We start from the raw sequence: 16,375 nt of genomic DNA on the forward strand, positions 1-16,375 counted from the left end.
AAATAGAATTATTTGTACCAAGCACAGAAACGAAGTAATTTATTCTAACTTATATAGCCGCGCTGGTAACGGCAGGTGATTCACCTCATATATTTCGGTTGCACACAAATCGCCTTCTATAGATATATTTCCCATTAAACTCATTCGTGACGCTACCTAAATAAATGCACCAAAAACAAGCAGCGGGTTTTCCTTTTGTGTTGGTTCTCTTAAAAATCCATGACAACGGTTAATTTGAATTGCAGTGGGTATTATACTACAAAAAATGACTACAATCGAATTGGCTACATGCTGAAAACTATATGGGACGTAAAATTAATAGGTCTGCAAAAAGACCGGTAGTTGTAGCCACTTTCCTTTTAAACACCTTTATGGGGTTTTATGCTTTAATTCTGAAACAGTAATAGCTTTACGTATTCTGAAACATCCAAAATGAAATTCATTTCCTTTTATGAACGTAACCGCTGCAATGCAACGAGAAATTTGTTAATTTGCAGTTTTCTACTTCATTTTTCATTTAATGATCCATTCTCTACACCCTGAATTCGATTATCGAGTAGCTATAGCTACACATAAATAAAGTCTGGCGAAGTAACAAATCGATTTCCTGTCGAGATAATTTTTCTTTTTTCTATATTTTGTGAGAAAATCGTGGTCGAAAGGTGCAAATGTGGTGCCACTAATTTGAACGAGAAATTAGTGATCTCTTGTTTACGTTTGGTCCTTAAATATTTTGACGAAGATTTAAACCGAAGAGCGATCATTGTGATTTTTGCAGTTGTTCAGATCCTTAAATACAACTCGATAAGACGGAGCTTTTGATATGGCGGTGAAATGCCACCCATTTCTCTTCGACCAGAAAACCAGAAATCAAAATGCCAGAATTCATTCAACTTGAATGTTTGATTTTATTTTTCGGAATGTTCTTCAATGAACGAGATTTTCAGTAAAAAAAATTTACAAAACGGACAATTAGTCCAAAGCTGCTAAAAACTACCTGCTGCCTTAGAGAACATTAACAATTAAAACGTAAATTTTATTAGGCAGACTATTCATTGAAACATATGAGTGGAAATGTTCTTTTCTGATGCATTCCAAAAATTAAACATTCAAAGGATCTAGTTTTCGTCGACCTCAGCCTCCTGTTCTTCGTCGAATTCGGCGTCCTCATCGGCGGTGGCATCTTGATATTGTTGATATTCGGACACCAAATCGTTCATGTTGCTTTCGGCTTCAGTGAATTCCATTTCGTCCATACCCTCGCCAGTGTACCAATGCAAGAAAGCCTTGCGACGGAACATAGCGGTAAATTGTTCAGAGATTCGTTTGAATAGTTCTTGGATGGCGGTCGAATTGCCGATGAATGTGGCGGACATTTTCAAGCCTCTTGGTGGAATGTCACAGACGGCTGTTTTAACATTGTTCGGGATCCATTCGACGAAGTAGCTGCTGTTCTTATTTTGAATGTTCAGCATCTGTTCGTCCACTTCCTTCATGGACATACGGCCACGGAAAATGGCAGCAACTGTCAAGTAGCGTCCATGTCGTGGATCACAGGCAGCCATCATGTTCTTGGCATCGAACATTTGTTGGGTCAATTCTGGTACGGTGAGTGCTCTGTATTGTTGAGATCCACGGGACGTGAGTGGGGCGAAACCAGGCATGAAGAAATGTAGACGCGGGAATGGGACCATGTTGACGGCCAATTTACGAAGATCGGCATTCAATTGACCGGGGAAACGTAGACAGGTTGTGACTCCAGACATTGTTAGTGATACCAAATGGTTCAAATCACCATAAGTTGGTGTTGTCAATTTCAATGTGCGGAAACAGATGTCGTACAGAGCCTCGTTATCAATGCAGTACGTTTCGTCTGTGTTTTCGACCAGTTGATGAACCGACACTAAGAAAACGAAAAAGAAAGGTTCAGTTAGCAGCTGGCAACGAGGACGAGAATTAATTTTACTTACGTGTGGCATTGTACGGTTCGACAACGGTGTCGGATACTTTTGGTGATGGTACAACCGAGTATGTGTTCATGATTCTGTCGGGGTATTCTTCCCGGATCTTTGAGATGAGTAGTGTTCCCATACCGGATCCAGTACCGCCACCAAGTGAATGAGTTAGTTGAAAACCTTGCAGACAATCGCACGATTCGGCTTCTTTGCGCACCACATCCAATACCGAATCGACCAATTCAGCGCCTTCGGTGTAATGTCCCTTGGCCCAGTTGTTACCGGCACCAGATTGACCGAAAACAAAGTTATCGGGTCGGAAAATTTGACCGAATGGTCCCGATCGAACGGAATCCATGGTTCCCGGTTCCAAATCGACCAAAACGGCACGGGGAACATACTTTCCACCGGATGCCTCATTGTAGTAAACGTTGATGCGTTCCAATTGGAGATCGCTGTCGCCGTGATAGGCACCAGTAGCATCGATACCATGCTCATCGGAAATGATTTCCCAGAACTGGAAAAAATGAAAGAAAATTTGTTATTTTCTATGTGGATCGATATGAAAAGAGAGGTACAGTCAAATATTTTTCAATTCAATTAAGTTTACTAAAATTTAAAATGCAACAACGATTGGTTCAACGACTGGAACCAGTCGCTGGCGCTGGTACGTTGCCTCAGAACCTACACAAAATATTTAGTTACAAAAAGTTGTACATTTCTTCGCATCATAATTTGATGACATCACTCTAAAGTTGATGCTTAACCAACCCGACCGTGAGAATCGCCATCATACTTTCTCTTTGATGGTCATTCAGTGCCAAAAACTTTTCTCATTTTTTTCCTTTGCCAAAAAATGCTCAAGAAATCCATTAATGTTCCAAGGTGTGTATTGTACGTACAAGAACATAAATGAGACCATATGGTGCATTGCAGAAAAACAATGCAAAAAAATATAAATTTGTGCGCTGACATCATAACTACAAAAAAATCAGTGGGCTGATCAACTTCCTTTATATGGGTATATGAATACTATACGCGGCGCTGAAAAAACAAATTTACATTCGGTTGGATAAGCTGCTCAAGCTCATAAAACTATTCATATTCATATGGATGGAATATATGGAGGTAGTTGTAAGAAACAAATAGCCGTCGTGTAGTATCAGAAATTCTTAGAACTATATCGCGGTTGCGACAAAACGAAAAACGAGTTTTTACGTAAGAAATATTAAATATTCTAATTGAAGAGAGGCAGGCAGGCAGGTTGTTGGCTTAATATACCTCATATGAAACCTCGCGACGAGCTAAGAAAATTGAGAGCAAAAAAGTCTCAATTTTGAATTTTTATTTTGTGTCGAGTGTCAGTTAGAAATAGGAATAGGAATGACTAATTATTTGAATCGAAATGTACCGATGTGTGATGTGATGCGTTACGTGTGTGTGAGCGCTTTTGTCGGTTTTCTAAGGTAAAAAAATTATAAAAACAAAAACAATTTTTATATAGCGACAATTTAGTCATTCGCTGTCTGAATAATTAACAATATTCATACTATATGCAGTATGATGATACAATGACTGTTGTAGTGTAGAGTTAGAGAAGGAAATACGGTTAAGAGAATAAAAGGAAATAATTCCCGACGATTTATTCTATTACTCATACTCAAGATCTCAACATTTTCAGTAGCAATCAAATGAAGTGAAAAAAAAAAACGAAAATAATTGAAGAAAAAAAATGCATGGCACACGAACTCAGGGACCAAATAATGGAAACACTGACCATACAAGGTTTTAATGCGTAGGATTGATTGAAATAACACAAAAATGATTTAACTTTGAATGAGACCCACGTTCAATATTATTGCGTTCAATGTCTATTTTATTGGTAAATTTTGTGCAACGGAAATGAATAACAAAATTTCCGATCTATTGAGTCGGAGAAAACGACAAAAAAACCTACAGACCAAATTCATAAAATATCACGGTCTACAGTCGACGCGCCGGACTATTTCTTGTATCGAAATACAGTTCGACTGTCATATGGTATACGAGAAAATGGAATAGCCCCGGCTGCCGTATGCCACAATGGATAATAGTCAAACAATACAAAAAGAGCAAGGAACGACAAGCGAAAATTTATTCCATTCAGAGGCGATTTTTCTACATTTTCTAATCAAACCAATTCAATAAAAAATAAAGTCATTCCTACCAAGATCAGTTAACGCTGCCGGTTAACTTTGGCATCGTTTTTCGTTCGAACAGTGCAAATGCACTGAAGATATTCTGGGTTATCGCCCATCAGTACAACACTACTAAAATGCAATGGAAAGTTGGTTAAAATAAGAAGAAATAAAACCAGTCCGGTATGTGTACCATCTTCTCTCTGCTGGTCTTATTTTGTATTTTACGTTTAAATATATTTAAACCCGAGATGCATTTACTGTTGGAAATGATGTTATGCGGCGACGTATGTTAATCGTTAATCGTATAGTTAAAATGATGAGTTGCATACACCCATAAAAATATACAATGTCTTTTTATAGACACAAAAAGACGAACAATCCGGCGATATTGATTCAGAATTAATGTAGAAAAACGAATATAACAGTAAAATCATGCTATCCAACCAAATGGTTTTTGTGTGCCACAGACACGTAGCACAATTTTAATGAGTAGATTTTTCTTTTTCTTCTTTTTATTATGTTCCAAGCTATAAATGGCATCATATTCGACACACCCCGTTTAATAATAAATAAAATAGTTTATAGGAGACCTCAATAAACCAAAATGTACTTGAACATTTAAATTTCGTTCCTACCACTACCATCAACGGATATTTCCTTACATAGGCAATTTTGTAATAAGGACATACACACTGTAGACTGTTAAACCATCCGGCCAACCGACAAAATTTTTTGTGTTGTGCAACTTTCCAACAAATGAACGAACGTTATATATACTATAATATATGTGTATCTAACGATCTACCGATCAAAGAGCTGCCATTTTTTCTGATTTTATTTCCGAATGCGAATAGAAAATTCATCACAACTTTCCCAAGAAATTGGAAAGATAAAACTACTCATTTCAATGTGTTACAATAGTGACGAAATGTGAATGATAAATTGAGAAGGTGCCGGACATATTTTCCTATTAAAATTGTAATTTTTCGCTTCAATTACACTGCCAACCGGCACTTATTCGTCGGGAACAATAATGTCATTCAACCTAATTATTTCACTTCTTAATTATTTAAATGGAATGGAAAGAGGCTCACCTTAGCTCCGATTTGGTTACCACATTGGCCAGCTTGAATATGTACGATTTCTCTCATTTTGATATTTTTTTTCTAAATCAAACAACGTTTCCACAAAATATTTAAAAAATTAACTTATTGCGCAACACAATGGTCCACACTCAACGAAGTCTGCAAGCAAATTGAATCCGAACTGGATCGAAATGAAATTTAAATTGAAAGTGACGCCCAGCAATCGGGTGGTAATCGGATAATTTCCCGAAGCAATTTCATTGGACAAGATGACGATTTTTTTTGTGTGTTAAATCATCTGCAGGTTAAAAAACACTGCAGAGAGAAAAGCGGTAGCAACACTTTTTTATACCAGTTACGACGTGATTTTAGCTGCATAAAGTAGCGGTCTTTTTTGAAAAACAATTCATTCGATTAACAAGGGCTACATTAAACATTTTTTCGTTATTCAAATTCATCGTAGATTCATCTTAGACCTCGTAGACATGTCCATGGATAAAAATGTATCTCGGGCCATATCATCTCTCTTATATGTTACGAGGGCTTAAACATTCGATTCTAGGACGAAATTGACGATGTCTATATTGCCTGTCCCATGTGAAAACTGTTCATTAATTACATAACAGCTAATGCGAAAATGATCTATAACGTGAAGAATATTTTCGGTTAAATTTACGTACATTTCTTTATGATGATCAACTTTCGCATGAAGCAGGCAATAAATCAGATGCTGTTACGTAATTCATTAACTCGGAAACAACCTTGTGATAGAGGCAAACTCGCAAGTGTGGTTTTTGAGCAACAAGATTCGATAGTTGTTTTTCGACAGCGTATACACTTGCTTTTATCACAAAATTATTGCCTAATGTAATGAACTACTTTCGCAGCATCCAAAATGTAATGTACTCTATTACGCAGTGTTCAAGATTAGTCGCTAGTTTGTTATTAGTCGCTCGTACAAAATCTGCAGTTGTATGCATCGTGAAAGCGTTTTTGCAAATCTTCATGAATATTCGTAAATTTGTTCACGACCGGCTAGTCTTCATGAATTTTTGATTTTTAATTTCTCCAAGCCTTTCAAGCTTAAAATGACTGTGGTACCAATATATGTTACATGCATTGTAAACCGCCCAATTTCGATTTTATGACTTCAAAGGGATCATTCAATTCAAATTTCATAATCGTAATCCGTGATTGGTTGCGAGCAACGTGTTCTGTATTTTCTATCGAATTCTATTTGTTCTTTTCGTTTTTTTCAATTGTTAAGTTTTTGCATTAAAAATGCCACCAAAAAAAGCTGCGCCTCTGCCAAAACCGAATGAAAAGAAGAAAAGAGGTAGGCAATTCAAAATCAACTAAAATTATTCGGTTCGCAATTTAGCAAATTTTCGATGGTTGATTGATTCACACAAAAGTGGGTATTCTACGGAACAATAACATACTTTGTGTCATATCAACGCACTTCAAGCAAAAGTGCTTCGAGTGACAGCTACCAAATAGAATACTATTTTGTATGAAAATTTTATTCAGATTTTTTACAGTGCAAAAATTTGTTTGATACACTGTCCAGTTTCAATACTCTATTTAGAGTAGCTCTCATGCGTGAAGTGCGTTGGTCATTTTTAAATTATCGAAATTGTTATTTGAGAAGTGGTGTAGCTTTTGTTTGAAGTTTTTTTTTGAAATTTAAATTCGGTAATTCAATGAGGGATGTGACCTTAGGGGTGTTTAAATGTGTTATTATAAAGCTCATGAAAAATAACCCGACTACACAACTCTCAACCAATTTCTCTTCTTCTCATTTTTCAGTTACCAAGTCGTCGAAGGCGGGCCTCTTGATGCCGGTAACGCGCATCCGAAATAAAATGAAGGAAGGACGATACGCTAAAATCATCGGTACCGGCGGTGCCGTTTTCATGGCAGGTGTATTGGAATACGTAGCAGCGGAAATCCTGGAATGTGCCGGTACTGTCGCTCGCGACAATCAAAAACAACGAATCAATCCGCGCCATATCAATGTGGCGGTTCGAAGCGATTCCGAATTGGACAAATTGTTCAAGGATATAACGATTCCAGGAGGAGGAGTCTTACCCTTCATTCATGAGGTATTGTTGCCGAAGGCTAAAACTGCGAATACAGAAATGGAAGCGGAAACGGATGACGGCGATTAATTATAAGCTTTCGACTGCATTTTATTGAATGCAGTAAACGAAAAGCTGAATGATTTAGCTTATTAAGGAAAATATTCTAGGAAAAATGTTTTTGCCTCTTTTGTACAAAGAGAACTTTTGCTGACATTAAATGTAATTATTTTCTTTTGCTTGAATAAAATATCGAGCATGGAAATGATGGAAGCCGCTGAACCTTTTTTGATCTATCTTGGTTATTTGATTAGCCTACCCTATGTGACGCGTCCAGCATTAATCTTTTTTTCTATTTGACATCTGGAGATTTGACTAGATTCACATAACTCTAAATTATCAAAAACCTAATCGTCTCTGCTAGTTCAACTATAGCTATCGCACGTCCCAATCGATGATCATTTGGCCGTCTCTGAATTTAGTGAATTTACATGAGAATTGGAAACTCTTATACAAGTGAAATGTGACGCAAGTCCTTGTGCATACTTCCAACTATGTTTCAAGCCGAAATTATTTTCTTGATAAAAGTTTTAGCAATGATCGTTTCAGATAATACCTAACGGGAGTTATCCGAAAGGTACTGCCGTAATTTGCATGAGGGACTTGGTGAAACATTTAAACATAAGGATTCGTCTGTGTAAAATTTTCAATAAGTCTCTTATGCAAATTACGGCGAAGGAAGAAGGCCGAATCATGTGCCACTTTTTGACGAGAATTTTTTGTAGTCACTCGACTCAGTTGTTCTGGAAGTATGCATGGGAACTCCAAATATTTTGTTGAGTTGAGTCAGTTTCAATGGTACCTCTATAGTGGAATCTTTACTTGGTAAAGGCCGTCTAGAAATCGGGATTTTATCTATTTTGGGTTATAAAGACATAACAGAAAACTAAGTTGAAGTGTGAAAGATAGAACCTAGTTATGCAGCCAAGTAACAGTTTCTTTCGAACAAGTGTAAACCATGTAAAATCTCATGAATTGAAGTAAAAAAAGAAGTATAGAAAATGTCTTTTGTGCATAAGTAACCCTTTATCATACTGAATAACTGAATTAAAACATAGCTAACGCCGACCCGTACGAAACACCTATTCGTGTCAAAAGCCTTTAAAATCACTTACATTATCCACTCTTTGCCTTGTTATCATATACAAATAAATTGCCGGAGGCAATATAGACAGCCCCGTACGAAGTCAAATTTCATAAATTCCAATTTAAACAGCTATATACCGCTATATTTACCTATATTTCACTGTAAATAAACATTTCACAGAGGAATATGCTATTATATAGCTCTATATGCCTGTATATAGCTCAATATAGCTGTATATAGGTATATATAGATGTCCATATATGGAATCCCTGAAACCCCACACACATAACAAATTATTTCCATGTTAACAGAAACTCTCTAAGTACCATTTTTCCCAATATATATCACTTTTAATAAAATCCAATATGGCCGCCGGTAGCCATTTTGTTAGGAGACCGGAAATAGTACCGATGCTTTACATTCGTTAATACCTTTCAAACAAAAAAAAATTCATGAAATTCGGTCAAAATTTACTCGAGATATTGTCAAAATACACCACGTTCACTGTACTTCCGAGTAGCCAGATAAGAGCTCACTTCAAGAGACCTAGCTCACGCTCCGGAGAACATAATTTCATGAACTTTTTTTTCCCTGATTGGTTCGGTCAATACCTATCTAATAAAGCTAAAACAGACGAAATATGTTCAAATGTGGCCGACCTACAAGCAAAAACTGCTTGCCGCCCTGTGCCTGTTTCACACCAAGGGGTCTAACTCACGAGTCGGTCATCCGATTTCCATAAACTTTTTTTTTGTCGATCGGTATTGTAAGTACCTTTTATTTGACGTATCACTTACAAGTTTAACGTTTAAATGTCCGGAGATATCTTCGAAAAACCGTAAAGCACTTATTGGGCCACAGCTCGGGAGGGGTCGATCCAAAATCACTCATCTTCGAACTTAGCCTGTCTTTTGACATTACCAAACGGGAAAAAAAAGAATTTTCAAAATCGGATGCGTTTTACTCAAGTTATCGTGCAGACAGACAGACGGACAGACGGACAGACAGACGGACATTTTTTTTTTTCGCGGATTTGGCATCTCTAGACAACCACAATAGGTTTCCCCTTACTCAGGGAGTCCAATTCGACGTGTTACAAACGTATGCGTAAACCTATAAGACCCCAGTACTTCGTACGGGTCTAAAAACACTTTCCGAAAAGCCATAAAATCGAAAGTGGTCAAATACAGTGCCAAAATCCCCGATCCGTAGAATACGTTTGACGAAAACACGAGCAGGTAGAAAACACGCCGACATTTAATCAAACCCGCCCACTAGGGGGGTCCAAAAAATCAAAGTGTCGAGGAAGTTGTCGGACCCCGAGGAAAACAAACCTTTATGGCCTCCTGATAAAAATTGTATATGGGGCCGATGCGATCCGAGTTGGTTTATGGGTAGCTCAAGGACGAAATATGTGAAAAAACGCTGTGATTTTCCATACATTTTTTCCATTACTTTCTATGGAAAAATTTTTTTAGCGACAATATCAAACTTTTTTGGTCCAGACAACTTAGATTAGATGCAAGAGCAACAAAAATGCGTTGTTTTCATTTTTTGGAATTTTTATATCGTCTGGGCACACCTAACAATATTGATATATACAAAAATCGACAGATAATTTCCAAGTAATACAAAGTCAAGCGAAGTCACTCTGAAAACTAAGTGTTAGGTGTCGTTGTAAAGGTAATGACAGTGGCTTTCTAACGAGCCCACACACAATAATTTTTGCACCAAAATCGATTTCTATATAGCTTCAAAAAATTGTTTTCAAAAAAATTTCTTTTTGCGATGAAAGCTTATGCCATAAGCTCTCGTTAGATATGAATATATCCGATGCACATCCCATAAATGTTTTGGAAGAACCCAAAGACTGGGTGAACAGATTGGGAAACTTTGACTGACTTGGGAGATGCGAATGCACTTACAAATCATTAAATCGGTCTCTTTGGATTATTCTGAAGTGAAACAATCCAACTCACCTTAAGAAGTGACCTCAGCATCTGTTAGTTACGTTCAATTTTTCTTTAACCCTCATTTTCGTGGTTTTTCACATATTTCGTCCTTGAGCGACCCATAAATCAACTCGGATCACATCGGCCCCATATACATTTTTTATCAGTGGGTCATATAGGTTCGTTTTCCCCGGGGTCCGCCAACTTTCTCGAAACTTTTATTTTCCCATACGATTCTGGACCCCCCTACCGCCCACCTTCAAATATGCTAATTTATGTGATCGGAAATTTTCAAGAACATTTTTTCACTGGATTTGGATTATCTAAACATATTCTGCGAGAAGCCTGTTTTCAATATTCAATGCATTTCTTAAGAATGCTCGCTGAATTACAAACGAGCAACAATTGCAAACTATTTTTAGACCGACTTCGTATAAGTTCGTATATAAGATGTTCAACACTCAAATATACGCATCAATGCGAATCGAATAAAATTCAACCAAACATTCATCGTTCAGCAGCGTATCGCAAACGGAGAGTTCGGTGAGTAACAACTTGGTTCATTTATCAAAAAACAAACGGGAAGTCATTTGAAATGATTAAATTAAGTTTCGCATTCGAATATCGTTAGCGTAGAAGTTTCTACAGTTTATTGATCCTTATCCGTTCAATGCAATATTTACTTTTCCTTATTTTTGTTCTCATTTCTACTTGTAGCGATAGGAATTGAATTGCAAAAGGAAAAACAAAACGCTTGCGCATTGTCACCAGAATCAAACAACCCTAATAAATATAAAGGCAAAACGAAAGGTGATAGGGTAGTCAATCATCAGTGAAAAACAAGTGTTGAAAAAGTGAAAACGACGAATCGATATCGCTCGCAAACAAACAAAAGAAAGCAAAGAAAAGATAACAAAAAATTTAAGAAAAATGGGTGGCTTCAAGGATTTCTTATTCCGCGGAAATTTGATTCAACTTGCCGTTGCTGTTATCATCGGAGCGTCGTTCGCTAATTTAGTAACCGCATTTACAAGCGGTTTGATCACTCCATTACTGGGAATATTCGGTAGTCAACCAACGTTCAAAGAATCAACATTCACAGTGAATGGAAGCGAATTCCGATACGGTGCTGTTGTGGACGCCTGTATAACCTTTTTCATCACGGCTTGTGTATTATACTACATCGTTGTGGTACCATCAACATGGGTTATGGACAAATTCAAGAAAGTAGAAGAGTCCAGTCTAACTACGTGCGCCTATTGTTGCAGTAAAATTGATAAAAAAGCGACTAAATGTGCCTACTGTACGTCCGATGTGGAACCGGTGCCTGAAGTCGAAGTTGTAGCCGAACCGGAAGTGGTTAACGGCGACGCCAAAGGGAAGAAAGTGGATAAAAATCATGTTACGCCAGAGGAAGTTTAGAAAATTTTCTGTCCGAACGGAAAACGTTTTATGGCAGTTTGTTGTTTGCAGCGGGCTTTTGGCGTGATATGATTCACGAAATTTAAGTATTTGAATGCTTTAAATGTGCAGGACCTATAAACATTCTTATATGTGTATGTGGAACGCTTGACAAAGTTTTTTGTTTTATTTATGTAAAGATACAACTAATTGACTAAACCATTTAACAAAGAGCAACGGAAGCATCCTTCATTGATTTTACCTGATGATTAACTGTAACGTACAAAATCGTTTTCTTTTTAAATGAAATATTTTATCTCAAAGATCAAAAGCCGGATTTTTATAGCTTTTAAGTATTTAAGGTGCGCAGTAATGTTAAGTAGAGTTTAAAAATTTAAATTGTTAATTGATGTGTGTAGTAGAGGCCAAAATGTAATGACCGAAAAGCTATTGAAACATTGCACTGAATGAATTATGTGGAAGTATCTCATGTGGTCACAATTTTCGTGCACAGTAGAATGGAGCGACAAATCAAATTGCAATTTTTGATCATATTGATACAGGGAAGAACAACAAAATTTCAGACGAAATTCGGTTGCCCTTTCTTAAGATTTGAAGAAATTTTCTTTTTTACGCTTCTCGAAGATTGTTTTGTAACTATGGCAAAGTACCAAGCATAGTAATGGAATAGTAGAGTAGTAAGTCACAACAGTGTAATTTCGGTAATTTCACATTTTTACACTGTAATCAAGGTCATGTGAGGAACTACTATATTTGACATAGGCAATATTCTACCGCTATGCTAATGCTTTGGCCTTGTGAGTTTACCTTCGGACGGGAAGTGAGCTGTCGATATTATATACAACAAAAATATTTTTTACCATTTTTTAATGATAAGCATACCATCAGCTGTAGATATTCTTAAAAATTGTGACCATTTTCATTTTAAATATTTTTCTATTCACCACAAATGTTCAGAACCGAAACAGAAATATATTTCAATGACAAAGACCAAAATCGAATCGAAGAATTTAACTAACTTTTTAGAATATTTTCAACTGACTATTATACAAAATGATTTTATATAAATACATTCATGCATAAAATACATATCTTTTGATAAGGAATAAGTTTTACGAAAATAGAACGAAAATGAAAAGATTGTCTTAAAAAATGGGCGAGACAAGTTTTACCTAAACAGAAATTTTTAATGAAAGAAAAACTTTTTATTCACTCCTTTGGGTGATATTTACACTATAATGTACCTACCATTTACCATTATACTAACATGTAATTATTTACATTGAATAAAGCCATCCGTACGTCGCTAAATTGCTTTGTGGTTTTAATATTGTACGTGACATCCTCTGTTGCCATTATTCATAGAGGTTAATTGACTGGACAATCGAGTAAATACTTCTTATTGGCCAATCAGTTTGAAATTTTCGTAGATTATGTCCTTGAGTGGACATTTTTATATTGATGAGTTGGATGGCGGCTCAAAAGCTCTAATCAACGGATCTCAAGCATGATGGTGCTCTAAATAGAGTACAAAAACTGTTAAATATATTGTACAAATTAGCAATCTATTTGTCAGCCACGATCACACACGCTTGCAGTACGTAACTTCGACATTAGAATGTCCAAACAATAAGGGAGGGACTTATCGATTTTATTCGCGATTTCTTGTCAAATATCAATAGAAATACGAAAAATAAGAAACTCGTACATCGGGCATCCTCAAAATATTGTCTCATTTAAAAGATTTTACAAAAAGAAAATCTATGAAAATAGCACTTCCCACTCAATTTCACACCCAAATCACATCCACCTTGAACTTAGTCAAATATGGTTTAACGAAGAAAATCATCGTAAAAGTCGTTCATCGGAACATGATTATAGTTTTTCAAACGTCAAATCGCCAACACAAAAATGTAGTGTTTGTTGTGAAAATGTCATAATTTCGGTGATTTCGGTGTGATTTAATTCAGATTTTGTGAGGAAATGTGCTTCTTGTGTTGTTTTTAACAGTTCACTTATCGGTTGACTTAAAATATTCGTCGAAGCAACCAAAATTATGAAAAAAAATTTATGACCAATCATGTAAACAAACAACAATATTGTCGTTTGGTGGGACGTGAGTTGCAGAAGAGATGACCCAGTAGAAATAAAATGACGGCGGTAATCTTAAAAATTACGTTTTAGCGGAAACGTTTTGCTTTAAATGTGTATCCGTTTCCGGTAAAATAAATTAGTGCGAAAGCAACTACTTTTCATGAGCTTTATAATAACACCTTTAGTTAGGGGTGGGTCACATCCCTTATTACGTAAGTTGTTTTATACCCAACAACCTGATTAAATCTGAAGTTTCGATATCATAGGAATCAAGGATGTTACTTAAAGAAAATCTGAATTACTCAACACAGAATTATCGTTGAAAGACTCATTCGTCATAGAGCCGTATAGTCATCAAATATCGAGTCTGTTACTTCTGTTGATCTAAGTGTTTTCAACAAACTGTGTAACATTGCATTTTCAAATTGGGAAAATTGTAGCAAGAAAATGTCTTGGTTTACCAATGCAATTTTTCCTTTTAGAAGTATTGAGCACTTTACCGTTATTTAACTCAATTTTGATCAATATCGGGAAAATATAACTACATTTCAAATGCGGCACTATTTATTGCGGTAGCGCGACACCTTCGATATTTATATTTTGTTCACTCTGAAAGGTAATACAATATATAGATTTGAGTTCCTTAATAACGGTGAAGTTTGAACTAAAAAACAAAACGATCAAAAATCTGTTCCATGTACAAAATATTACTTTCGGTTGAATCCTAGTTTCGATGCATTTTGTGTAAGGTAATGGTTATTTGTATACCTGTTTTGGACGATTGATTTTAGGCAATTTCGCGGATTGTAGGCCGAACGAAGTGAGGCTTACAAGCGAAAGTGCCTTAAATCAACCGTCCCAAACAGGTGCACATGTAAGTTTTCATGCAGAGGGCTGGAAACCCGAGAAAATTCGAAAAATTGCCCTCATTTTCGGCCCCGAAACATGAAAATACACTTTTGTGTAAGGAAAATATTTTTGGTCGTTATGTTTTTAGTAGTTGCTTTTCAACTTTCTGTGTTATCTTTCAAATATACATGGACATTTACATGGACGTTAATTACATGGGCTATTCTCAATCGTCTGCTTATTTGAAGCATAGCACTAAACCAAACGCGAGATTAGAATCTTCAAGACGAGCCTGCTCGACGCAGTAATCAAAATTTCAAATCCGTGCCATTAGTCATATACGTCAGAGAGAGTTTTTTTTCCTTTGTTACGATCTGTCATTTTTTTTATTTTGCAATTTAGTATGGAAATGAAAACTAAAATTGAGATATCTTTGCTATTTCAAGTGGTTTTTCATATTTTTTTGGACCAAAATATTTTAAAATGTGTTTGGAATCGATTGACATTAACAAAATAATAAAATAAAAAAATATTTTGACACAATCTGTTAATGCCAATCGATTCCAAACACATTTTAAAATATATTGGTTCAAAAAAATATGAAAAACCACTTGAAACAGCAAAGATATCTAAATTTTAGTTTTCATTTTCATACTAAATTGCAAAATAAAAAAACTGACAGATCGTAACAAAGGAAAAAAATCTCTCTCTGACGTATAAATTTATACGACTAATGGCGTGGATTCTTGATGTGCTGAATGGGGGATTGAAGTTTTGACCAATTCGACGCAGAACGTTATTCTAAGCAAAAAATTGTTTTACGGTGTGCCTCTAAAATGCACAGATTTTTTTATAAAATTAATTTTGTTATCAAAGTACGACCCTAAATCGACCCAATTTTGTCAGCCGCCTAAAATGTGCCAGCCGTTTCCGGTCTCGATAAAAATAAGTATATGTAAGGTGTTCTGCAGCAAGAACTAAATGGGTATTGACGATTCTGATAAAAAAAATTGCTAGAAACAGTGTAAAATCAAAAATATAGGGCCGCCATTTTGTAATTCTCTTACAGGCGGCTGTAAGTTTCGAAGTTTAGACGAACTTATAAAAAGAGCAGTGCATTTTAGAGACATACCTTTGAACAATTTTTTGTTGATAATAATGTTTTACGTCAATTAAAAATAACTTTTCAAAACTTCAATCTCCAATTTCTGAATTGATGCGAAAGTGACAACTCAACTGATTTTATGAATGAAATTAGAGTTGCCATAACAGAAAAATTTGGCATTTTATGTTGTTGTGACGAATATTTTCACGTACATCGTTGTTTGTAGGCACAGTTGTACAGAAAGAGGGGGCGAGATTCTGTTAGAAAGATCTGTTCTAGTTCTTGCTTCAGTCAATGCACCTCAAACAGGTGCCAGAACATATTAGATTGGCAATAAGGGGCCTACTCAACGCAGTAGTCAGAATCTTTCTTACAAATCTAGTTTTTGATGTTGGTATAATACCACTGTGGGGTCCAAAATAGACTGTTTTTTGACCGTTAAAAAAATTGGTTTGGGTGCCTGTTTACAGTACCTTGGTTCAGTGCTTTGCTTGATATGCAATTC

At 36.0% G+C, this 16,375-nt stretch overlaps 3 protein-coding genes across 3 annotated transcripts; 2 read left to right on the forward strand and 1 right to left on the reverse strand.

Moving 5' to 3' along the window:
• Positions 1–892: 892 nt before the first annotated feature.
• LOC119082353 (tubulin beta-1 chain) lies at positions 893–5,539 on the reverse strand. Its single transcript, XM_037191870.1, has 3 exons — positions 5,230–5,539; positions 1,971–2,472; positions 893–1,903 (listed from the first exon to the last, which is right to left on the reverse strand). The coding sequence occupies exons 1-3, from the start codon at positions 5,284–5,286 to the stop codon at positions 1,119–1,121; spliced, it is 1,344 nt and encodes a 447-aa protein (XP_037047765.1). The 5' UTR covers positions 5,287–5,539; the 3' UTR covers positions 893–1,118.
• Positions 5,540–6,364: 825 nt separating this feature from the next.
• Positions 6,365–7,574, forward strand: LOC119082355 (histone H2A-beta, sperm-like). The gene is made up of 2 exons (XM_037191872.1): positions 6,365–6,556; positions 7,030–7,574. The coding sequence occupies exons 1-2, from the start codon at positions 6,502–6,504 to the stop codon at positions 7,389–7,391; spliced, it is 417 nt and encodes a 138-aa protein (XP_037047767.1). The 5' UTR covers positions 6,365–6,501; the 3' UTR covers positions 7,392–7,574.
• A 3,265-nt stretch (positions 7,575–10,839) lies between these two features.
• On the forward strand, positions 10,840–13,133 carry LOC119082356 (large-conductance mechanosensitive channel-like). The gene is made up of 2 exons (XM_037191873.1): positions 10,840–10,943; positions 11,118–13,133. Exon 2 carries the CDS (start codon positions 11,331–11,333, stop codon positions 11,820–11,822), a length of 492 nt encoding a protein of 163 aa, XP_037047768.1. The 5' UTR covers positions 10,840–10,943; positions 11,118–11,330; the 3' UTR covers positions 11,823–13,133.
• Positions 13,134–16,375: the final 3,242 nt, after the last annotated feature.

This window comes from Bradysia coprophila, unplaced genomic scaffold (assembly GCF_014529535.1).
Source record: "Bradysia coprophila strain Holo2 unplaced genomic scaffold, BU_Bcop_v1 contig_415, whole genome shotgun sequence".
Taxonomy (NCBI): Eukaryota; Metazoa; Arthropoda; class Insecta; order Diptera; family Sciaridae; genus Bradysia; species Bradysia coprophila.

What these genes read in the sequence shown, in the direction of transcription:
- LOC119082353 (XM_037191870.1), bottom strand. Translation starts at nt 5,286, where the DNA reads ATGAGAGAAATCGTACATATTCAAGCTGGCCAATGTGGTAACCAAATC. An exon ending in GTAACCAAATCGGAGCTAAG is followed by an intron (nt 2,473 to 5,229) that starts GTGAGCCTCTTT and finishes CATTTTTTCCAG; the next exon opens with TTCTGGGAAATCATTTCCGA. An exon ending in CGAACCGTACAATGCCACAC is followed by an intron (nt 1,904 to 1,970) that starts GTAAGTAAAATT and finishes TCGTTTTCTTAG; the next exon opens with TGTCGGTTCATCAACTGGTC.
- LOC119082355 (XM_037191872.1), top strand. Translation starts at nt 6,502, where the DNA reads ATGCCACCAAAAAAAGCTGCGCCTCTGCCAAAACCGAATGAAAAGAAG. An exon ending in GAATGAAAAGAAGAAAAGAG is followed by an intron (nt 6,557 to 7,029) that starts GTAGGCAATTCA and finishes CTCATTTTTCAG; the next exon opens with TTACCAAGTCGTCGAAGGCG.
- LOC119082356 (XM_037191873.1), top strand. Translation starts at nt 11,331, where the DNA reads ATGGGTGGCTTCAAGGATTTCTTATTCCGCGGAAATTTGATTCAACTT.